General features: G+C 39.2%; 3 protein-coding genes and 1 long non-coding RNA gene across 4 annotated transcripts; 3 read left to right on the forward strand and 1 right to left on the reverse strand.

The window, feature by feature from the left end:
* Positions 1-1,264: 1,264 nt before the first annotated feature.
* LOC112276496 (uncharacterized) lies at positions 1,265-2,617 on the reverse strand. The gene is made up of 2 exons (XR_002968064.2): positions 2,314-2,617; positions 1,265-2,167 (listed from the first exon to the last, which is right to left on the reverse strand). It is a non-coding gene; the product is annotated as an uncharacterized LOC112276496 (long non-coding RNA).
* A 2,791-nt stretch (positions 2,618-5,408) lies between these two features.
* Positions 5,409-8,003, forward strand: LOC112276647 (uncharacterized). Its single transcript, XM_024508137.3, has 6 exons — positions 5,409-5,896; positions 6,136-6,294; positions 6,629-6,706; positions 7,016-7,100; positions 7,409-7,497; positions 7,746-8,003. Exons 1-6 carry the CDS (start codon positions 5,693-5,695, stop codon positions 7,884-7,886), a joined length of 756 nt encoding a protein of 251 aa, XP_024363905.1. The 5' UTR covers positions 5,409-5,692; the 3' UTR covers positions 7,887-8,003.
* A 2,323-nt stretch (positions 8,004-10,326) lies between these two features.
* Positions 10,327-15,192, forward strand: LOC112276646 (nuclear transport factor 2). Its single transcript, XM_024508135.3, has 10 exons — positions 10,327-11,108; positions 11,578-11,612; positions 11,910-12,053; positions 12,466-12,775; positions 13,038-13,327; positions 13,466-13,607; positions 13,813-13,934; positions 14,122-14,184; positions 14,332-14,395; positions 14,542-15,192. The coding sequence occupies exons 2-10, from the start codon at positions 11,583-11,585 to the stop codon at positions 14,838-14,840; spliced, it is 1,464 nt and encodes a 487-aa protein (XP_024363903.1). The 5' UTR covers positions 10,327-11,108; positions 11,578-11,582; the 3' UTR covers positions 14,841-15,192.
* A 1,223-nt stretch (positions 15,193-16,415) lies between these two features.
* Positions 16,416-24,125, forward strand: LOC112276757 (D-lactate dehydrogenase [cytochrome], mitochondrial). Its single transcript, XM_024508414.3, has 18 exons — positions 16,416-17,068; positions 17,872-17,944; positions 18,217-18,320; positions 18,637-18,685; positions 18,828-18,920; positions 19,236-19,350; positions 19,684-19,744; positions 20,089-20,125; positions 20,292-20,353; positions 20,492-20,588; positions 21,470-21,544; positions 21,911-22,019; positions 22,209-22,318; positions 22,482-22,544; positions 22,945-23,024; positions 23,212-23,342; positions 23,494-23,537; positions 23,855-24,125. Exons 1-18 carry the CDS (start codon positions 16,752-16,754, stop codon positions 23,972-23,974), a joined length of 1,740 nt encoding a protein of 579 aa, XP_024364182.1. The 5' UTR covers positions 16,416-16,751; the 3' UTR covers positions 23,975-24,125.

The following is a 24,125-nucleotide window of genomic DNA, read 5'->3' on the forward strand; positions in this document are numbered from 1 at the left end:
TACAGAATTAGCAGCGTCTTGGCTACATAATCATAGACATGTCAAACTATTCTGAATTGGGTGAAAGTAGTCGCTGGATATCCACCTCTGTCACCTCGGTCATTAGAAACTTAAGAATGCAAAGTTGAAGCAGATAGATGCTCAAATTCTACGAAACTGGTCTAATGCACTCTACCAGAGGTGGGGAAGCTGCGTACATTAGAAGTGCTTAGTTGGTTATAAACCTGCAGGGTACTGCTGCAGTAACATCAGCAAAGAGGAGTGAATCTTACAGTGTTCACTCTGTGCAAGATGTTCGGGCAAACCTTGCTTGGTGCAGTTGATCGCATGTAGACCCTTGAAATCCAGCATGTCGAAGTCGAGGTTGCTCAGAAACAGCACCAAGGTCTGTTTCGTAGCGTGTGCTGAGCACACTGATATATACAGAAGTGAGTGAGATTTGCTTATCAAATCGCAAAGAGAAGTTTACCACCAGAATTTAGAGGAATAGGATACTTCCGTAATGTCTGATTCAGCAACTAGCCGAAGGTTGTCACTGCATAGCACGGAAATATAAAACTTGTTCTCACCAAAGTATGGATGAGTGCAAGAACAGGTGGATTGGAGGCCATCCTCTATCTGTGAGTCTGGGACATTTATTCATGAATTATCTGACCATGACCAGTTACAGGATTCCTGGTATCGAATTAAGTGCGAGGATGTGATGTTCCATGAAGAGAAATTCTCTACACGTCTTTCCCTGTTTCCGATGGTGAAGTGCCGGGGGAGGAATCTGCTTAATTACACACCAAAACAAATGAACCCATTGCGTTCAAGAGGATTGTTGAGCTTGTGAAGTCGATGAGAGTATTATTGTTTATCTAAAATCCATTTTTTTCAGTTCCACTTAGGTCACTGTTTTTGCTGAACTTTCAAGCACGTCGACGTTGCGCTCATCGAGATGAAGTAAGTATAAGAAGCACTCTCACCGCTAATGTACTTCACAGATAACAACACCACCGCTTTTGCTCCTTCAAACTAGAACTAATTCTCATTTGGCGACCAAGGCAAGTCAGTCCAAGTGGATAACAGAACTCAAAGGAGAGTGGTGAACCTGGTCTAGAACTTAAGGTGAAACGAAGTTTAGTTTCCCGTGCAGATTGAGTGTCAAGGAGTTTTAACCCACGAACTCACGCAATCTACACCATACTGCACTGTTTAGGCACTAGCATCGACAAACGTACACATTCACACACACACACACGCACAATGTACTCTATGTGCGGAAGTTGAAAACATTCTTGAGTTTCATTTTATCCAAAAATGAAGTTGTCTACATCCCGAAGCGGGTTCCTGAAATTTACGTGCCCAGTTTACAAGATTCTGGCGTACTTGCATCATGATATCCTGCTTCTCTAACTCTTCGTACAGTCATGGTACACAATCCTTTAGATAGCAACACGCCTACTAGAATGGTTCCTGGAAGCATAATTTTCTATTTTGACACTGTAATGTCACGACAACTAAACCTCGTCTCCGTCTCTATCTCCGTCTATCGAAGAAAATATACACCTGAAAAGTAATTGTGCTTACACAAACCTAAATGACTAGTGACTGCTCCTTGAAAGCCTTGGAGCACCCTACCCAATTACGCACAAACACCCACATCGGGATGCAGCAATTGTCTCGACTCGAAACAATCAGTACAACTTACTAAAACATTCTCCCTTAGGATGGTAGAGTTCACGAGTAATATGCTCCAATGCTGTAGTGCCGGCAGAGCTTACTGTAATCCAGTCTGTATCGTATGTACATGCGAGTTGCATCGATTGCGAGATTCGAGAGCGAGTACACAGGATCAACACCAGTATATCGTTGGACGGCCACGAAGATTGCAAAGGACACAAGAAAACAAAGCGCTATGGGGTTCTTCATTTAATTATTTTTTTCTGCTTCGCAATAACGTATGATGTGCTCACAGCAGAAAAGAAAATCTGTTGAAGCGCTCCCTCAAAAGTCCATCAGATCAGCTAATGCAATGCCAACTCCTCCTGTGAAGTTCCCGCTCGTGCACCTGCCGAGGTCGCGGTATTCAAATCATGAATGAGATTGAAGACCGGCGAGACAGCTTTCAGCTATGGCACCTCAATCACCAAGTATACACCCGGTAGATTCATCAGCATTAAAACTGCAGAATGTACAAACATTCAAATTACTCAGTAAACTATTGCGAAAACAGGAGCCCGTCAATGGCAGATATCGACGTTTCCAAGAAGTTCACAACTTGAGCCAAATCACTACATCTCTCCCCACTTTCATGCATAATTTTCTCACCTCGCCTCTCAACGCCCCTATGCCAATTGATCGAATCCCGATCGAGACCAAACGACGTCGCCCATGAGACCTACTTCTAGAAGAGTCTACATTTCAACCTAGAAGTACCTCCACATGAGCAACAACTTCATCACCCTAAGCAAATAGAACAAGACGGCGTTTGCCGGAGAAGACTCGAGTCTTGGACGGCCTGTGATGGATACGCACGGAAGGTTGTTCTAAACCACGTCAAGTCAACAAACCGCACCTGAATTTTGTGCATTTCTGTGTGGAAATTTGAGCGAGCTCGTGATTAATAATAAAAACTGACCTCGAAGGATGGAAAAGTCAAGCTCGCTATCGTGGAGATCAAGCAACGAAAGATGATCGTCATATGAATTCAGTATTGAATGCGTGAATTCCGTGGGGATTTGATTCGTGAGCTCCACAGTCCAAGGCCAATAGAAGTAAATCATGGAAGTTCGAAGACCAGACTTCACCAATCCCGCCCAAACGTGCCCCGCCAACGTGCCTCGATTTCCCTACGAAAGTCTTCCCACTGCCCAAGTCACCCAGTCCCTGCCCAGAATCTGCCGTAAAAATCTGCCCTCAGCTCATACTAATCAAAACTTCCCTGCCCGCTGCCCCTGCTGGCCCTGCCCGGCAGCAGCGGCTCCCGCCTGTCGGCAGCGGGCCAGTCTGCAAGTGCAGCCCAGTGACATGAAATATAACTTATTTATTATAATAATCATGAATAAATGAAATAAATATATTACGAATATTGTATCCAATATAAAGAATAATACATCAGTTAACATATTATAAATATAATGTGAAATAATAAATTCCATTATTAAATTTATATGATGAAATTATAAGATCAGTTAAATATTTAAATTTAAAATATATATATATATAATAAAATTATGATTATTTCAATTTTATATTATTATTTGATTTCCTTATACATAATATATGTTTTTATTAATATGTGATATATATTAGTTGAATTATGTATGTTATATATTACTTTAATTAAGTATATTGAATATGATGGAGTATAATAATTAAATCTTAATTAAAATATTAATTTCTAAAAACTAATAATATCCAATAATTAGTCAAAAAGATTGATACTAACTCCATTTTTTGGTGCATGATTAATAACTTCTTGTTTCTAATAAGCAATCTATTTTTATTAAATTTTACTAATTAGCAAAGACAATTAAGAAAGCCCACAAGTCTATATATATTTAGACAAAGCAAGCTCATAAAGAGTGATCAGCTTAAAGTATAGAGCCTTGGCAAAAATGATTTCTATCATGTTTTTAATGTCACACATTTGATGATTATAATCCTTAATAGTTATATATTTTTAGTGCAATAAATGATGTTAATTAATAGCAACATATATAATAGCTTGGGTATAGGATAAAGAGACAAAGAAGCCTTCTTATTGGCTAAACATAGAAATGAGGAAACATAGATGAATAAGGGAGTCAATAGATGGCAGTGCCAAAGATTGTGGTGCCCAACAACATGGGTTTTTGCTTGTATATATATAAGTTAGTAAAATATTTGTAAATTATAGATTATATATAATGTAAAATTATTTATATTGTGTCCAATACTAATTAAATATATCCATTCAAATAGAATATTGTACAATTTCAAATCATTGGGATAAGTTTATATTTTTGAGCATTGGATTAGATTATTCAATGATAGCAAATGAATTGAGTTATTGATTTCTAGTTAAGAACCAAGTAGAAGCAAAATATTTGCTACATTTTTGTACTATATATATATATATATATATATATATATTTTAAAAATTATATGCAAAGATATTATAGCTTCTATTAGTATTTAAGATCAATAGGTTAAAAAATTTATAAAATACTAAAAAAATGTATTAGATTTTTTTTCTTCTATATATGTGTTTAAAAAACAATACATTCTTATATTATCAAAAGAGAGAAAATAAACAACTAAAAAGTATATATGTAATTAAAACTATAGTGGCTATTACCAAATACAAAAGGACTAGGAAGTCTTAAACCAAAATAGAATACAAAGAAGACATGGATAAGAGTGAGGAAGGCATCACTCTTGTCTCCATATGTACTACTTATTAAAGAATTACATGGCAATGCCCTATAAACTATATAACATGTGTCTAAGTTGAAAGACAAGTTTTTGATATATATGTCATATGGCCGACTTTAAAGTCAAGTTGCTAAATGTGTGACATGTGGCCGATTTGTTGGCCAAGTTGTCAACCCACCAATCACTTATAAACACATGTGATGTTTACAAAGCTTCTAAGATTCTTAGCAATAAGATATCAATAATTTAACCAACTTCTACTTCTAATTCTTTCTATCTATTTTTATTTATCTAAATATATATGGCTATCCACTATATATGGCTATCCATTACAATTTATATGCTTTATAAATTTTAATTTTGATTTAATTATTTAACTATTAAAATCTTTGATTAAAAGAATGAACATATTTCTATTTAATAATTAAAAAAATAAATATATATAATTTAAATTTCTATTAATATTTTTTATATTAATAATATATACATATATATATATATATATATATATTAATAATTATCATTTATCATCAATTCTTCAAACATTATAAGTTGATTTTCTCAAGATTAGGTCGTAGACTTTCTTATATATCTAAAAGATCAAAATGATACTATCTTATATTAGGACCTTAACAAAAAAATAATAATCTATCATCTTTGCTTGTTATTTTTAATAATATAAAGCATTTTAATTCAATCTATCTTCAAAATTTATATTAACTTTTTTGTTTATAATTTAGAATTAAAATTTAAGATGTTCAATATTAGTCAAATGTAATATATATCTATATATATATATATATATAACGAGATCCTATCATATGAATTGTTTCAATTGAAATATTCGTTTGGCATTCACACCATAAACTTCACCATGAAAGAGTGACGACAATTTTCACCCACCCTTTCAAGGACGATGAAAGATATGTTGGATCACGGCGAACGAGTTTCATCCAATATTGGGAACAGATATTCTCAATATTGGGAACTGCCGCACATCATTCACAGCAAACCATGTTTAGGGTTTAGACCCACGAAAATTCTAGATCCGAATATCGTTGGATCCCGTGCTGTGTATGTGAAGGGCACTGCGCGGCGTTGCTCGTGGTGCTCGTCTTTCCGTTGTATCGATCGAGGTCATGAAAAAGTGTTCACGGGGAGATTGTGAATTGGCTTCAATCGCCACAGAATTTTCGACGAGAATGACGGCGAAACTCGACAATAAGCTCTGTTAAATGCGAGTAGTTTTTGTTCGAAGTTCAGGTGGCTTTCAGAATTTGCTATTTTCAAAATGGTGGAGGAAGCTGCTGCTCGCGTTGCAGCTCTAGAGCAGCGACAGCTTTTTATTCTTCAATCCATAGCCAATCTGGAGCTTCGGTTGTCGGGTATCAAGAAGTTAGAGTCGAGCGGAGGCCATACGGGCTCCTCTGCCGGCGATTGCACGTCCGAGGATCCTATTGAACGCCGTGAGCCTGCGAAGACTCCCATTTGCGACGTAATGATTGAATTCTTTCTTATTTTTATTTTTTTGAATTAGATAGTTGGCTGAATTCGTTGATATTGACATTTCGCATTGAAGAATCGTTTTTATTGTTCTCGTTTCCTTTTAAGTTTTTATTTATTATTTAGTTTTATCTTTCTAGCGCTTATTTGTTACGTGCACTCTGCTCTCGAACTTCATTAGTTGTATTGGTCGTCCTGAGACTGATGAGTACGTTTGGTCGGATGCTACAGATTGTCGAGCAACGGCTTTCAAAATTGTTACAGGCTGCAGGGGCTTCTGAATTTGTTTTCAAGACAGTTCCTTCAGACTATTATGACAGGTCATATGAACAACGACGCGATCTTCTAAGTGCTGCGTCTGTGGACCACCTTTGCAAAAGCATTGTTATGGTGAGGCTGTTATGTTCACCCTCTTATTTGGCTTTTTGATGGAGTTTTTGAGATTTTGCTCGTGATTTATTGGATTAATGCTTGAGAAAGATTCGAAAAGGAATTTATATATGAGGACACTGTATTTCTTTCTTTGAATATTCAGCTGTATGGATGAGTAAGAACGAAAAGGATTCCAATACAGAGCTCCTTATTTGGGAGCCTCTTTCTCAGGTGAATGTGCGCGTTGTCGTGATGATCAGTTTGAGCGTTACATATTGTGAATTGCGCTTACACCACAGATTCAGTTTTTGTGGCCGCAGAAATACCCTGACAAACTCAAGTTTTCTTGCAGGTAAATACACAAGCGCACGAAAGTGTGAAGGATTGTAGTGATCGGAAGAACTCGAAGTATTATGTTATTGTTATACAGGTGAAATTGCGTCTCACCTAATCCTTGATAGTGTTCGATTGGCCTATTTCTGTTTTATTGAATCTCATTGTGCGTTTTGTCTAACATGAGTGCTCTCGTTGAGAGTTCTAGATAAGGATGCATTGTGTGAACTTTCGAGATGCATTGAACTACATTTGTTGCAGACTTTCTTGATCAGCCTAGATATCATCTTCTATTGAGAATTAAGAAGGTTTTTCTGATCTTAAGGAGTCTGGTTTTCTAAAGTTGATATTATTCCAACTTCACTGGTTTGATTCCACGAATGTATTGAAACGTGTTGTGGTACAGTATACAGCGCGTCTTAACGCCGAAAAGGTTAAAGCGTTCGTTCATTCCCTGAATGAGGGGAAAATTCCCAAGAAAAGATTTAACTGTAAGGGTGTTCAGATCTCTCCATTTGAATTAAACAGGTCACAAGCTTCATTTAATGCTAAAAAAATAAATAACACTGCTACGTTCCCGAAGATTTAACTGACTGTCTTTGTCGTTGGTGACATGTATTAAATTTCCAATCCTGCAGGCATTGTTAAGTCAGAGAGGTCCGTGTAGTATAATGGATGAAGACGAACGTCTGAGCCCTTGGTTCATAATGACCGAGTTTCAGTTCAAAATTGTCTGATTAGATAAGAACATACAGCGTTCTTATTCTGACTAGTGTTGATTGTACTCGTGCATGTTAAGTGCGTCTTGCTCCAGAGGAAGAGTCCAACCAACTGACTGGCTTTGAACACAATGCTGTTACACCTATTGGAATGCGCACGGACATACCTGTAAGCGTTGGTGCATAGCTTGCTTCATGTCTTGTGATTAAACTAGGTTAAACATGTGACGCTACGTCAATTTAAACGAAGAGGAGACTCTGTGGTCGATGCATTCTGGGATCGTCTTTTCTTGGTTTATCTCCCATTTAATTGTCATTTCTTCCAGATGTACACGAAAAGTTTACACAAGTTACGTGGTTAGGATTCAGGGGTGCTTGTTTGCTCATGGACAGACAATGTTCTGGCTAATGGCGCAGGTAATTCTTTCAGACGCTATTGTACAGCTCAGCCCACGATTTTTTTGGCTTGGCGGAGGGGAAGTGGATTTGAAACTGGGTACTAAAACCGACGAGTTTATTAAAATTGTGAAACCATTTATCACAGATTGCACTTATTAGTCAAGTATAGTATACATCCATTCATGTGCACTCAGATTCTTGGATTGAACAATCTTTTTTGAATTGTGGTCATAACATGGTAGTCTGCAAGTCAAGTGCCTAAGATTTCTTCCTGAAGCATGTTAGTTCTTATGAAATTTTGATCAATTTTCTTTAGATAATGTATGGTCAGTCCTGTCAATTCATTTTTGCAAGTTCCCCTGTGAAATTTGAAAGGTTTTAGTATTTTTATCTTTTTTAATGTCTGCCAATAGCCTGTATTGTTTATCAGCCAATAAACTGATAAATCTATTTATTTCTTTTCATACACCTACACTATTTCGTTTCCACAATGCCTAATTTTTACATAGGAATACAGTTAAAATCCATCAAAAACATGGTACGATGGCTAGAACATAGTGGTAATTGATGCGACGATAACATAACTTCGATGCTACAATTTGATTTGATAAAGACGAAACACAGTTATTAACACTCATCTTGTGAGGAAATCAATGATTGTATGCACTGCTATACATGAGAAAAGTGATTGTGCAATGCTTTAGGACATGCAACATTAATTTGTGTACCATTTGTCCACACTATAAGTAACATATTGACAAATTTGGAAATGTGTTGATGAACATGCACATATTTTTATGAAATACTTTTAAATTGTGAATATGACAAAGTTTTAATTTTTGCCTTCTCTGAATTGAAAGCATTCTATAAAAATAGCCTTTCTCTAGACCTTAAAAAGATATGTTATGTTAAAAGTAAAGACATGCTCACTGTAGGACATTCACATGATCAAGTAGTGAAAGAAAACACTAATTTGTAAGGCATTGATACATAAATATATGAATTTTAAACAGTTAAATTAAAGTGATAAATATAACAAAAACTACTCTTGTGTTTAGCAATTCAGTTAATTTATTATTATTTAAGTTTTTGCATCATATCGCATAAGTTATCGTGTCTTATGATATAATATACACGAGTTTTCAGTTGGAGACAAAAAATGACAAGATATACAAGGAAGGTTTACAAGTTTTTCTATTAGTCGATACTTTATTTATGCTATTTTATCAACCACACAATCAATTTTTGTTCATATGATGTGTGTCTAAAATGAGAAAGTGACGACCTTGTCTTTGAGGCAAGAAAGCATAAACCAAACTTCCCGTGAAGTTAACAAAAGATATTGCATAGCAAAATGATTTTTGTCACTCAACAATGTACACATTTGCTGGTTCTTTAAACGACATCAATGTTTAATTTTAATAATACCCTCCGTGTTAACATGGATAAAAAAAAAAAAAAAAAAAAAAAAAATCATCATAATCACCCAGATATTTTTACGAATAAATAATCCAAAATCAGAATCATAAAATGATGTCAAAACAAATTCACCTTGTTTCCGTGATGCTTGAGTCTATCTCGCAATACTAACGCCGCCAATAAACTTTTCACGCATCAAGCCCTAATTTCTACACGACAATTTCTTCCACTCTTGAACAGCGCATTGGAATCGCAATCAATCTTATGACGACGAAGGCATCAGAGCGTCACGAAACAGAACACGGAGAACTCATCTACACTCCGTCGATGAAGTCGAAGTATCTCTCTCCCTCTTTTCGTCATGTGACGTTTTCTGGCTGCATTGTGAAACTTGAGCCTCACCGTCACACCATGCTTGTCCGCATTGATAAGAGTTGACCCATTGCTTCGTAGGGCTGTCGATTAGCACTCCACTCGTGTGGAGCATATATGCAGTCGAGATCACTCGGATCGGCAACAAAAAGATCCTCTGATCGAAACCGTAGCCACACAAGCTCATGTCGTCCTCGTGGACACAACTGAAAAACGCACTGAATGAGAGAAAAGAGGCAACCATCCTATTTCGAGCCGCACCGATTCGCCGCTCCAGTACATGCCATCACGCTTAACAAAGCGACATCGAATTACGGGTAAGGCCGCATTAGTTAATTAGAGGCTTCTCAGAATGAACAAAGAGTATCATTTTCAAGCGGACATCGACTTATCTAAGTTCCCGGATCCCCGAACCCGTTGAGGGGCGCGAACAAACATCACGTCCATGGCTCACGGAGCACCCACCCACACGACTCCCAAATTTGCCACTCTGGGACACAACAACAGCAACAGCGAACACCTTAACAACCACCATGAATCGTCATCGCGACACACAATCGAGCTAGTAATTGCAAGTAAAGAAACCCTTGCAAAGGATGCGACCTCGGACTCCGCGAGCTCCAGCTACTCGTTCAGACTCGGGGATACTTTGACGGAGTTCGTCCAAAAGTGTTCCATCGGATATCGTCGTCAAAACGGATGAGTATCGTCGACATGTTCCAGATGGAACATGCGGGAAGGGGGTGGGTTCCCGGAGGAGACGACTTTTAGGGCTTGAGGCACCCTACAGCGGCCTTTCGCCCTGTTTCGCAGATCCATCGATTCTCATCTCTCTCTGCAACAATCGCCGCTCTCAGGCCGCTGCTGCTGCTGCTGTTGCTGCCAACAGCAAGGCCACAGCTCCTCGTCACGCCCCTCGTTTCTCCTCGATCTCTCGGTTCGTCTGTGAAGAGCTCGGCGCGCGTGCCCGTCGTCGTCGTCGTGCCTTTATCACTGATTCATCAGCATTTCGGTGGCTGTTTCGTCATAGTGTGCTGATTTTAATTTTAGTTTTTGGACGTCTAGAGTGTCTTTTTTATCGCGGTGTCTATTCGAGTGTTTCAGGGCGAGTGCTGTGGTGGCTTGTTGTGTGGAGAGAAGGGGTTAGCTTTTTTTTTTTTTTTTTTTTTTTTTTTTTTTTAATTTTTTTTATTTCCCACTCTTCTTTTTGTTTTTTTGTGCTTTCTTTCTTTCTTTTATAGAAGGATATATTTTTTTCTGTCATTCTTAATGTTTTAGATATTATTTTTTCTACGATTTAAAAACTTTTTGGAAGTTCTAGTTTTGTTTAGTTGTATGGTATGAGCATTTTTGGGCGGCTTTAGTCTTGTTTACATCCGTTGCAGTTTATTGCGGGTGGATGCGTATCCCTCAGAGAAGTCAGAATTGATTTGCTCCTGTGGTGCTAGATTTTTTAGTTGGGGTTGCAGAGCAGTGGCGACTCAGGATAGAGTATCGTGATCCTGCTTGGTTCCTGGGCCTTAGGTCTACCTGTTTACTCGAACATCAGAAGCCTTGGCAACATTTTACGGTTAAGCTGCTAAAGAGTAGGTAAGATATATCTTTCCATTCGATCGTGGTGAGTGTTAGCTGATGAACTATGCCTCATTTCTAGGACGTGGTAAGGTTCAGAAACGCAGTACGGAGACCTTTGGTGGTGGCTGTCGCTCTGTTTATCACTGTGAAAAGTTAAGTCCTTTTAGTGTCTTTTATGTTCCTCCGTATCTTGTTATGAGTCATTCTGAATACTCAGATGTATTTCATTTGAAAGACCAGTGACAGTGTTCGGTCTATGTGTCGCTTAAGCAGTTAAATCTGTCAGTTAGGTTTTGGAAAGGTCGGTTTTGTTAAAAAGTCGTCTTTATCCGATCCACCACTTTTTTGCGCAGTGTTCTCATTCATTTTTTAAGGTTGGCTGTCGCCTTTCAGTAATTTAGTTGCCACTGGTTGTAGCTTCTATGTCTTCGTTGTGGTCTGGTTGGGGGTGGCAGAAATTCTAATCTGTGTTTCCATTTCACAGGAACCATGGCGTCTCCTGTAGCAACGGCACAAGTTGTAAGTTTCGGTCACATCTTCATTTGTATTCTTCTGCCTTGCAGCTTACATTGAAAAGTCCTTAAATAGTCATCATTTAGAGGTTTTTTTAATCATTCCATCCTTTCGCTGGCACTCCTACTTGATTTTCTGGGATGCCAACAGAATCTGAAAAGATATGTGGTGGCCATTCATTGTAATGTCAATATGGTTACGTTTTGATAGTGGAGCCAGTTTATGCCATTCATCTTCTGCAGTATTTGCATTGTTGAAGCCTTGATTTACCGAACGCTTTTATTTATCTTCTCGGTGATGCAGGTCGGAAATGCATTTGTGAACCAGTATTACAATGTACTACACCAATCCCCACAAGTAGTGCATCGGTTTTACACTGATGCCAGTCACATGACCCGAGCGGAAGCGGGAGCCGGTGGGGCAGTGGATGTGGCTCACACCCAAGATGTGAGTATCATTTGGAAACTCTTGTGTACAACATAGTCCTATCATCGTATCTAGCTGATGAGTTTTGATGACGTCGTACCGGAGCTCTTTCAAGTTGTGTTTTGGATTTATTCCCCATGCAGCGGGTACCACCCACTGCTCAATGTCTGAACTTTGGGACGTGTTGTAGTTCATTTTTCTTCTTTCGCGTAAGTCCATATGTTATGTGATTGTTTTTAAAATTTTAAAATTTTAAATTTCTTAGTCAATATAATGAATGCATAAAGTACAGGTGTCAAACTTGTGGTGGTAGTTTTGGTCATCACCTACCTTCAACGCCCCGCTGTCTACGTAGTAGGTAGCCATGTTTGAGGTGTAGGAGGGTTTGTTATTGTGAGAGTATTTTTAATCATTAGCTGTATTTTTTTTGCAGCAAATTCACCACAAGGTGATGTCCTCTGACTACAGTGAGTTCAAGGCTGAAATCAAGACTGTCGACTCACAGGATTCCCTGAGTGGTGGAGTTCTTGTCCTGGTCACCGGTTCTCTCTCAACCAAACCAACTGGAAAGAGGAACTTCGTCCAAAGCTTCTTTTTAGCTCCTCAGGAGAAGGGCTACTTTGTTCTGAATGACGTATTCCGTTACCTCGACGATGAAGAACAACAGCAGACGAAGTCTGTCCCCTCTCTTGCTAACGGTGTTGCTGAAGGTGCATACTCGCATCAACAGGCTCCTGAACCAGGTACATGTGTGTCCCTTATGTTGCTTGCTTGTTTCACTCTAGTTGTTTCCATAGTATTGCATCCACTAAATGTTACTCTGTATATGACATAATAGTTTGCAGATTTTCTGCTTGTATCTTCCTCAAATAAATGACGATTTTCTGCTTTTGATGCACATCTCACCAAGCTTAGGTATCTTTATTGATTATCATGGTAATAATCCTCAATTGTATGATTTAATTACATTGAAACTGAAGTTGATATGGTCGACTCTATGCTCAGTTGTGGAGCAACCTACTCCAGCTCCAGCGCCAGAAGTTGTGAGGGAAGTCACTCCCGAACCAGTTCCCGAGAACGAGGCGACAGCGCAGGAAGTTTTCGATGATGAAGGCTCCACAGGAGCGGAAGAAGAGAAACACACTGGCCAGGTTCCTGTTGAGGACAACACTTCTCCCGTAATTGAAGAACCTGAGTCACCAATGGTGCAAACAACTCCAGTCAGGGACAATCCTGTGCCTGTTCAGGAACCAGAATCAGTTGGTGAACAGCCTAAGAAGTCATATGCGTCTATTGTAAGTTTTTGCCACTTTTTCCGACAAGAATCCTCTGTCATTCCTCCGGTACATGCTAGTGTGAAGTAACTTTTCGATGGCAATGTTTTTATTCATTTTATGTTGTCTTATTGACGGGTTCCCTGTCGCTTCGCACAGTTGAGGGTTATCGGAGCGCCTCCTCCTCCCAAGGCTCCTCAACCTGTTGCTGAGCGTCCAGCAGCTTCATCCGCTCCTGCTCCTGTCGTAGCTGCACCATCTCATGATAATCATGAGGATGCTGCCCCTGTTGAAACTGAAGGTTTGTGATTTATCACTTATGTATGTGTCTTCGGATTTTGCTGGGCACGAAATCAAGCATTATAATATCTTTGTCCCTGTGCAGTGTTCTCGATGGCATTGTGTTATTGAGTGTTTATGATTTTTTACCTTCGCATTATGAGGTCTTGGATAAAGAACCTGCCAGTTCAATGTTATTCTGAGATACTTCTTGTGTTTCGATGCAGCTGATGGGCGGTCAGTTTATGTGAAAAATCTCCCGATGAACTATACTGCCTCTGAATTGGAACAAGTATTCAAAAACTTTGGACCTGTCAAGCCGAATGGTGTCAATGTTAGGAGCCAAAAGGTACTTTTATACAGTATCCGTCACCTTGTCCCATTCGAATTATTTGCTGGCCATGAAAAACCGACGTTTCCTTCAATTTTGCAGCCTTGGAACTTGTTGCAAATGTGAGATTTTGATGTATTGATTGACGTTCAAAAGGTTGAAGTTTTTACTGATTAATAATAAGTTCCAATACGGTCGTGAGCAGCAAGGCGTTTGCTACGCGTTTGTAGAGTTTGAGGAGGCAACAGCTGCACAAAGTGCAATTGAGGTGAGACTACCATTCGCCTGTTTCACGTGAAGGAAAATATATCTTTTCCTTTATGTTACCATGCTACTGCTTTTTGTTTCATCCTAAATATAGTGCATTTTCTTGTCACTGAAGTTACTGAATTGTTACTCCTTGTTCTGAATGCAGGCTTCCCCTGTCCAAATCAATGGTCGCCCGGTTTACATCGAAGAAAAGAAGCCAATGGGGAGAGGTCAGTTCAGGCTGAATCACTGGTCCTCTTTCCCTTCATTCGTGTTCGGTTTTTTTTTCCTTTCAAACCGAGTTCCCAGCTCCTCCTCTTCTGTGAAATTTGGTTGTGCACATCGATCCATTCTCATAGTTTTGTGCATTTTGCAGCTCCAAGACGTCTAAACGACACCCGGAGCGATCGCCCATATCGTGGAGATGGAATAAGAGGGCGTGGATCATATAGTGGGCGGAACCCTGGTAGGGGTTCAAGTCATGACACACGAGAACGCGATGGTAACAGGGGAGGACGTGGCTCAGGGCCTGCACGTGGTGGTTACTCAACATCAAATAATGGAGGTGCACCAGCTAACAGTGAGAGGCGTTCTGAAGGGCAAAGGGCACCCAGGCGTGTTCCCAACGGACCTGCCTCCCGCAGTAATGTCACCCCTCCAGTTGCAGCTGCGTGAGACTGGCTACCAGAATCTATTCATTCAGCTGGTGCATTTTTGACTTCGAATTGGTCAGCTTTGCAGCTCTTCTTTGGACTCATGTTCCATTTTTGTTTGCTTTCGGGGTTCATTGGGTAATTCCGATAAGAATAGCATGTGGAAGCAAGGTTTGCAATTAGTGCTATCAAGATTTGCATGTAGTGCTAAGTAGAGGTTTACACCCGCCCCACTGTCATGATTTCTAGTGAGACTATCTTAAATTGTAAGACCATGATTGGTTGATAGGTTATCTTAACATAATGGATACTCTGCTCATAGCTGTTCCTGTAGCATCATTGGTTCATATATGCAACAGTTCATGATTACTTCATTGGTATTCTTTGTATGAAATAGTTAGTATCGTCTTAGTATTTGAAGCTCTAATGCGTTGTGTTCTGGACCTGGCTACTGTTTGTTTGGTTTGGGGGATAAGCCCGCAACATTTATGCGTCACGTAACGACAATGCTGTCTTAGCATATGAAATATTTCTGTTAATTTTTTATTTTAGAATTGTTTACAACATTGTCAATTTTAATGTACGTTCTATTAAACTATTATTATTATTAGGATAGTAATATCGCTCATTTGATATACGTATAGTTCTTGAATAGATAGATAATAATTCATATTAATTTACTCTTCTGTTCTTATAGCACGCAATGACGTAGAATATGTGGCAAAAGAATGCTTAACACAACATCCAATACAACAATGTTAATCCACCAATAACACTTTGGTTTATGGTTTGTAGCAGCTCTAAATTTTTACAAGGCCTTAGAACGAGATGCAAGTTTCAGAAATAGCCATCATTATCCTCCCACATCAGTGGTGGCTTAGTGTCATTTCTGTCTGTATACTTGTACTCTTTAACTTCACAGAAATTAGAGTATTTTTCTTAATAAGTAATGTATTCACAGATAGTCATATTCCTACTAAAAAATCTCTAGAATTATGTGAATGTATTTTATAATGTCTGATTTAAAACAATCACTAAGCAAAGTTACGATTTTTACCATTATCCAAGATTGTTGATGAATACTACCATATGTTGTATCAATAAGTAAAGTTCATATCTTTTCCAAACAGAGCAAACTACTTAAAAGAATGATTTTTGATATGTTTTTGGATTCGAGTCAGATATGAATTACTAATTTAATATCTAGTGAAGAATTGTTCCAATCCACTACATTTTTTAAATAGAAATAGAATGAAAAGAACATTTACTAAATCCTTTGTAACAAAAACTATCTGCTCAAGAAGCGGAAGTCAACAATACACTGAAAAAGTATTAAAAATGACATGTCTTCTAATTGGACTCACTGTCAAATTTCTCGTCAGATTTCGAGGAACAAACCGACAAAGAAGTTTATTCATGTCCTAGAAGGAATAAACACAGAGAACGGAAAGAAGGACTAGGAATGAAAAAGATAACGTAGAAATGGATGGGAAAGAAAAGGAAGAAAGAAACGGGGTGGAGTTTCTTTTCGAGAGATGCATGGACCAGGTGGCCATAACCGCGACCGGAGTGGGCAAAGGCCGTGTGCCCATAACCGTGAAAATAGCTTCTCCCAAAAGCGCCATGTCCAAGGGAGCCTCGCAATGCACGAGAGTCACTGATGATTTGCACAAGTGGACTTGAGATTGCGGCAATTGTGTTTACAGGTTTGTGCGACACGAGCGTTTCGCGACAACGGAGCATCGCATGCAAATAGTGCTGTATGAACGAATTTGAAGTTTCGTTTGGAGTGCGATTTGCGTACAGATAGTCGCAATCCCTGGTAGAATTCCGTGTAGCTTCTCGTCTACAGGTCTTGGAGTCCCGTGGCTTGTTGCAAGGGCTGGATTCTTGTTGAATTGAATTTCAGGGGAAGTGTGCTAGGGTTGGTGCTATGTCGCACTCGCGCTGTGCGTCTGCGTTAATCAGGCGTTATTTGAGGAAAGATTTTGGGTTACGGAGTGCTGTGAGTGGGAGTCGTTGCTTGGCGACTTTGAGCGTGAGTGAACGCTATGAGCGGATGACGGGCTCGGGGAGCGCTTCGGAAGGGGTGGGATGGAGAGCGCGTGCGAGGGCAGTTGGAGGAGTGGTTGCGTTGACTGGCTTGATGAGCTTGGTGCAAATGCACCAGGCAGCTGTGTCGCGCTGTGAGAGTGTCCAGACGCAGATTCAAAATCCGATTGCTGTTGAGACAGAGAATCCAGCTCCAAGGTGTGTGTGTTCTCTGAGATTGGTTCTGGCTGATAATCTCCGTTTGCTGTAATCGTTGTACTCGGAAATGCATGCATGGAAAAATTGGCAGAGTTTGTGCAACCCTTGATAGTGCGGTAAGACCTGTTTCTATCGAATGTTTAGAATTCAAAATTAAACTATCATGGCGCAGTTCAAGGTGCTTTTCAGCGGAGACTGTGAGATCAGATGCAGTTATTTTTACTTAGTCGAAACACTACGTTCCTAAATCTTTTCAGGGACAATGTTACAAATTCGATTACTATATGATAGTTTGCCCCGCCAGTCTTTCGTGATGATTTCCGCCACGCTTGACTATCCATGCGTACTGATTTTTTCTAGCGTCTGCTTTCAGACCACATATCTTCGAGAGAGTCGGGGGGGGGGGGGGGGGGGGGTAGAGAGAGAGAGAGAGAGAGAGAAGTTCGAAAGGTTTTTACCATACTGTACTTGATATTAGACAAAGGTTTATTACAGTTTATATCGGCCAACTGAGCGTTGGCATTCGACACCTAAAATTCTTAAAATCTGCATGCTTTGATCGTTACCTTCGTCACCATTTTCGCTCATACAGTGGTGCCAATTTCAGGTCTTCGTTTTCAGTATATTCTTCAGTGTGACGCCTTTTGTCGTTTATTAGAGGCAGATTGTGATGTTCTCAATATTAATTCGAGGATAACCTTACCAGTTGGAGTTCATAAACGTAGACGTCATGATTAGTGGATTCAATTTAGATTTTGTTGCGTTGGCTCAGAGCACATTGCCTTTTTGGAAATTGATGACAGCAAGGACGAGTCTCAGAGCTTCTGTGTTGGCAATGTAGCTCCTCTTCTTGCGGAATTGAGGGCTGCACTTGATGTAAGTTCCGTTGTCCCTACTACTAAATCTTCCTGGCCAACATTTTTTTTTTTTTTTTTTTTTTTTTTTTTCGTGCTGACAATGTTCTGTTGAGATACTATGTTCTCTTTCCTCTCTCTCGATTTCTCTCTCTTTCTCTCTCACACACAAACAGGGCTTATGTTCTTTAGTCTACTTGTAGGATCGTGTTTCCTGCTGTTCGTCCAACTGTCGTTTGTTTTTTTGAAACGTTTGGGTATATTTTTGAAGCTAACGCCATCTTGAAACTTCAGGAGGATCGGGTTGTTGTTGATGAGGAGGATAGAAAATTCCACGCAAAACCATGGAATACATATCACTCCGTGGAGGCCATCCCAGATATTGTAGTGTATCCAAAGTAAGTTAAAGGTTTTTTGTCTGGCGCTATCATATATATATGAACGTTAGAGTCAGCAAGTCGAATTTCTCACTTGGTCCAACCTACTTGGCAATTCCTTATTGGACCAGATGAGAGTTGTTCGTAGTTTTTTTTCCGAAAGGTGCGAAAATCAGCTTATAAGGTTTATATGACTCACTATGAAGAGTTGTCAAGTTAGATATGGTTAACCTCCTCTTCAGTTCATGCGTCCTGTGTGCTTACGACAGATACTGGAATATTTGTCATGGCTGGAGCACCTCTTTCAATATGTGTTCACTATGGCTTTCTCATCCAGGTCTCAAGAGGAGGTGGTTGCAATAATTAAAGCTTGTGCAAAATACAAGGTGTGCAGTGTACACCGAATACTTGTCGGAAGAAACTGCTTACATGCTTCAATTAAGTACTACGTGCTGTGCTGGATGATGGAGTTAGACAGGGTGTGGATTATCCCGCGTGTGCTGATCTGCGGTTGTTTGTTGCGCTCAGATCCCTGTAACACCTTATGCAGGTGGAACATCACTTGAAGGACACACTATGACCCTCAACAGAGGAGTAAGCATAAATATGAATTCAATGAAGGTATACATGAGCTGCGCACTTGTGGTTTTGGACAATTATACCATCCCTGGAATTCTTGCTTTTGAAAGTAACGTACACAATGTGATTTTTTACACAAGTATCTAGGTTTTCACTCTGCATAGGGTCTAATATCCTGCGGCAAACATCTCTTGACCATATAATTTGTCACGTTAACTGCTGGTAAATGACTTAAAAATCTAGTTGCTGAGGAGCAGCTTTTTCTTCTTCTTGTGATCTTCCCTTTCTATTCCCGCAAGGTATGAATGAAAGGATGAAAGATGATGTTTTGAACGATCATATGTTGGAGGTGTGCAGAAAGTCAAGGAGTTACATCTGGAAGATATGGATGTAATAGTGGAGCCAGGCATTGGGTGGATTGAGCTGAATGAATATTTAAAACCCTATGGCCTCTTCTTTCCTTTGGACCCTGGTAATATTGTATTTCTGTTTAGTCAAGCACCATGCTATGCCACTGCGGAGAAATACCTCTAAAGAGTATGAAGAGTCTTGATGGGAAACTTAATCAATCGATTCCAAAATTTGTCATGTTTGCATGTTCTTCTTTTCTATTATTCAGATACACATTAGTAGTTATTTTGGGAGTTGAAATTGGAACTGAAAACGTAAGTTGTAATTTTAAAGATTTATCACATGACTTGATGAGTCTATTCAAGCGTGACATGCTGTTGCAACCATGTTAGCACCTTATTAATTTTCTGCTGCATCTGCTTATTATCTTATGCTTATCCGTGATATTGTGCAGGTCCTGGCGCTACAATCGGAGGAATGTGCGCAACACGGTGTTCCGGTTCAATGGCTGTGCGGTAAGACGTCATAACATCATGTTTTATGACTATTAAATAAGATTGTCCATTTTAAAATTGTATGAAACAGGAACCGTGTTTGAAACTCACATTTTATCTTGTGAAGTAGCGAAAGCCTTTTCAGCAAAATATTGTACGAATGTGGCAATCACTTGCTACTAATAGAGGACCATATGTAACTCCCTTATGTGACTATTGCATACTTGATCTTCATGTCGGCCTGGAAGGTAAATGATTCAGCTTTAAGTCGAAAAGTTTGATTCGACGTAAACTTCGAGTGTACATGATAGTCTGGGTGTAGTGCATAAATTCTAAGAAAATAATCTTTTGTTGGTCCATGGCAGATATGGTACAATGCGAGACAATGTCCTTTCTATGAAGGTGGTTTACCAACATTCAACTTTTTGAATGTAAAATGATTCATAATTATGATCTAGATACAGCGTTTGCAGACGTAGATGGTGTAGAAAGAACTTTTGGAAGAGTTTTTCTGACATGGTGGCACTCAATCACTGATATCACCGGAACTTATCTCGCGGCTTAGCAGGCTGTTGTAGCAAATGGGGATGTTGTCAAAACAGCAGCTCGTGCTCGAAAAAGTGCTGCAGGGTAGGACTTTTCTGACTTCATTCCCATCTTTATACTTATAGCCTCCTATGCAGTTGAACAAAACGTCCGTGACTTATTTGTTTCATTAATAGTTTCTGTACTTGAATCGTAGTCAAGCTTTGTGTGCTATGATTGCAGATATGACCTCACAAGATTGCTGATTGGGAGTGAAGGTACGCTTGGGGTTATCACAGAGGTCACTCTGCGTCTTCAAAAAATTCCTGAAGCTACTGTTGTAAGTTCACTCACCTTCAAATATTTAAGTTCTCATTTGTGTACACATTCTGCTTTACTGAAGAATGGCACTGTAGTTCTTGGAGCCGTCCAATGCTTTTTTTTTGCGAAATAAATTCTGCGATGGGTCTCCCCAAGTTGAGGAGTTTACAATATATTCATTTGTCAGTGTCTTCGCTCCTTGTTTTCAGTGTCATGCTTTCTGCTTCGTGGTTTTGGGGTATTTAAGGTCAAAAGTGTATTACCTCCGATAGGTTTGCCCAACGCATTCTCTTTTTGCTGTTGATTGTTTTGGGCATTAAACAAGAAGTTTGCAGCTCTTTAAACCCTAGTTGCCCCGTAGTTTTCTGCACTTTTACAGAGTTATGAGGTTGGAATGCAATTATCTAGTATACATCAAATATAATTGAAACTGAAATGTTTACTTCAAGGTTTTCTTTGTCTATATGAATAATATGGTATATAATTCTAAGCACATGATTTCATGCGTTTTGAAAAGCATGAAGTCAAAATGCAGCCTGTTTAACAGGTCAGAGAGCATCTAATGTCCTCCAAGGCATTAAGAATTTAAGAGACAGTTAGGTGTTTTCCACTCTTGATTTAGTTCCTCAGTGCGCTGGGTGGATACACAGTGCTCTGTTACAGGTGCTGCTCATGATCTTGCCTTGACAACCTTTATTGTGATACAAGGATTTTTTTGTGACAATCAATCTCCTGCAAACTCAAGTCTTAGGATAGTTCTTAATAAGGCCATCCTTTATTTGGGTTGCGTGAGATCTCAATTGAAACTAGCTTTGACGTTCTTACAATCTAAGTTTTGCTGCTTTCGTTTGCTATTTCTACCTTGGTAAACGATTTTCGTGATTTGTTTTTGCTTTGCAGGTAGCTATGTGCAATTTTAAGAACGTTGGAGATGCAGCTGCTGTAGCAATTGCCTCCATGCACTCAGGCATTCAGGTTTTTCATCCTTCATACACATCACAGCTGTAATGCCATTGGGTAGTCTTAAAGTCGTGCTTCGAATGTAATAATCCTAGGCTTGGAGACGTTCGCTATTCTCGGGTAAATTTTATTTAGTATTTCTCAAGTTTGAATGTTAGTCTACTTGCTGCGGGCTTGTAAACGAGTGTAGAACAGTAAACCAATCCTGCCTCATCGTAACAGCGTACCTAATCCCTGTTTAATCTGGAGAGTTGCTATAAATGATATTTAACAAAAAAAATTGCAATTCTGAAATCATGCAATCTGATTCATCTGAGCTTACAAAGGGTGTTCGTCTTCAGAAGGCATTAAGGCAAGAGAAGTGGCATTGATTCAGGGCAGGTCTCACGAGTCGAGTTGCTGGACGACGTGATGATGAAGGCCATCAACATGGCTAACGATAAAAATTATCCAGAAAAGCCAACGCTTATGTTTGAATTAGTTGGAACAGGTTCGGTTCCTCCTTAAACATAAGCTTTTTAGGTTAACCTGGATTGCGAGCCATTCGAAACGAATAAGTTATGCTTTTGTTCGTATTGTTTCTTCATGATTGTAGTCTTCTGTTCTTTTCTATAGTCTTTAACATAAGGAATCCTTTTTTAATAGCTTGATGATAAGAAGCTCGAATTTGCGTCTGCAGAAGCCTATACCCAAGAGCAAACTGCAAGAATTCAAAGAATAGTTGAGGATCACAATGGATCGGATTTTGTGTTCGCTGATACACCGATCGAGAAAGAGGAGCTCTGGAAGGTATGTTCCCAAACGCTATTGTTCATTACTTATGGGGAAAGTGCATTTTTTTGTGAGTTGCAGCATTCGACTTGGTTTAGAGGTGATTTATGAGTATATGTACTTTAGATGTGCTGCAAGGAGATTGATGTTTTTTCCGGGAATGTGATTTGCGATTGGACAGATTAGGAAGGAGGCATTTTGGTCCACTTTTGTTCTTCGACCCGACGCTGAAGCTTTGGTGACTGTAAGATATTACATCTTGACATTGGATTTAATTAATCAATTTGTAATGCTGTTATTTCAGACTTCACTTTTTGAGGCATGATTCTATCGCGTAACGAGAACCAAACACCTGAGATGTTTTGTTTATTCTCATCGTTATATATCAGTTTAAGCCATGTAACACTTTGATAACTTTGAACGCTTACAAACATTCAATAATGTATCGCGGAATTAATCAGTACTTTTCCCGAGAAAAACTCATCAGCACCTCACATTATTATCCCAACTCTATTTTTATCAATCCACAGGAGAGACAGCACTTCTAATTGTATAAATTTCTTTAAAATTGACTGGCTAGGTAGATTGATATAGTTATTATTTCTCAGGCGGTTCCGTAGTAATTACATTGGTGATGATTGTAGGATGTTTGCGTGCCTCTCTCAAGACTCGCAGAATGCATCTCCGCTACCAAAGACAGTCTTCTTGCATCTTCTTTGCCTAGGTGATTTCAAGCTCTCCAATTATTTTGGACGGACCTCCGTCAACCATGCTGCGTACATGCTTCTGGCATAAACATCTGAGCGAGGCATTTTAACACCTTTTATAAAGTATCAAACAATGTTTTCTCAAACGTTCGACTCATCGATGGAGAACCATGTAATCTGACTAATGTTGATTTGTCTTGGCAGCACACTTCTAGCACATGCAGGAGATGGCAACTTTCACGCAATTATCTTGTTCGACCCTAAAAATAAAGAGGAGGTTGACGAAGCCTTGAAGCTCTCTAACGACATGGTGCATGCGTCCCTCTCTATGGAAGGTTTGTGTTATTCCTTCAATTTGAGCCTGTCAAGGATAGACAATGCAAAAGAACCATCTAGTAAATTTGTCATCTGCTTGCTTTGGCAGCGAAACTCGAAGCAAATATATCTTCTGTTGTAATAAATGTTGATGTTGAAATGTTGGGACAGGGACCTGCACTGGAGAGCATGGTGTTGGAATTGGGAAAATGAAGGTATTGTTGTCCAGCCAGTACAGCTATTTCTGATCTTCAATATATTATTTCAAATTCTAACCGTTCATTCATCTTTTCATGACAATACTCTCTAAAAAGAGTAGCTGTCAACCACCGAGGACACAATGCTCTTGCTTGATGTCCATCTTGATTTAAAATACCATTGGTCTTCTCTACTTGGTGTAATGAATAGATAAATAATTACCGCATGAATTGTTTGTTACTAAAAGAATGAGGGCATAATATTTAGCCATGTTATTTTATGCGTGGCTTTGATCAATCCAATGTTGCTAATAAATTTCTCTCGACTTGTACAGTACCTGGAGAAAGAGCTAGGGCCAGAAGCACTGAAGATGATGGGCACTATTAAAACCGCATTAGATCCCAGCAATCTCATGAACCCGGGAAAAATTATCCCCGAGAAGTTTTGCTACTAAATCAAAATAATGAGTTCTACATCAATTGTGTTTTCTACAGCTGCACCAAAGGATATGATGGATTTTTTTTTTGGGTAGATAATAGTTTTCGTCATATTTGATCTTTTGGTGTAAGCATGAAATGATTAAAAAGTTGCACAAATTTTGAGAA

The sequence above is a fragment of the Physcomitrium patens genome, chromosome 24, assembly GCF_059467195.1.
Source record: "Physcomitrium patens ecotype Gransden chromosome 24, ASM5946719v1, whole genome shotgun sequence".
NCBI classification, from domain to species: Eukaryota; Viridiplantae; Streptophyta; class Bryopsida; order Funariales; family Funariaceae; genus Physcomitrium; species Physcomitrium patens.

Bases quoted from the DNA above. Each gene is read 5' to 3' on its own strand.
- LOC112276647 (XM_024508137.3), top strand. From the start codon at position 5,693: ATGGTGGAGGAAGCTGCTGCTCGCGTTGCAGCTCTAGAGCAGCGACAG. The intron at 5,897-6,135 runs GTAATGATTGAA...CGGATGCTACAG, and splicing joins CGAAGACTCCCATTTGCGAC to ATTGTCGAGCAACGGCTTTC. The intron at 7,498-7,745 runs GTAAGCGTTGGT...CTAATGGCGCAG, and splicing joins GAATGCGCACGGACATACCT to GTAATTCTTTCAGACGCTAT.
- LOC112276646 (XM_024508135.3), top strand. From the start codon at position 11,583: ATGGCGTCTCCTGTAGCAACGGCACAAGTT. The intron at 11,613-11,909 runs GTAAGTTTCGGT...TCGGTGATGCAG, and splicing joins CTGTAGCAACGGCACAAGTT to GTCGGAAATGCATTTGTGAA. The intron at 12,776-13,037 runs GTACATGTGTGT...CTCTATGCTCAG, and splicing joins TCAACAGGCTCCTGAACCAG to TTGTGGAGCAACCTACTCCA.
- LOC112276757 (XM_024508414.3), top strand. From the start codon at position 16,752: ATGTCGCACTCGCGCTGTGCGTCTGCGTTAATCAGGCGTTATTTGAGG. The intron at 17,069-17,871 runs GTGTGTGTGTTC...AATTGATGACAG, and splicing joins ACAGAGAATCCAGCTCCAAG to CAAGGACGAGTCTCAGAGCT. The intron at 17,945-18,216 runs GTAAGTTCCGTT...TTGAAACTTCAG, and splicing joins AATTGAGGGCTGCACTTGAT to GAGGATCGGGTTGTTGTTGA.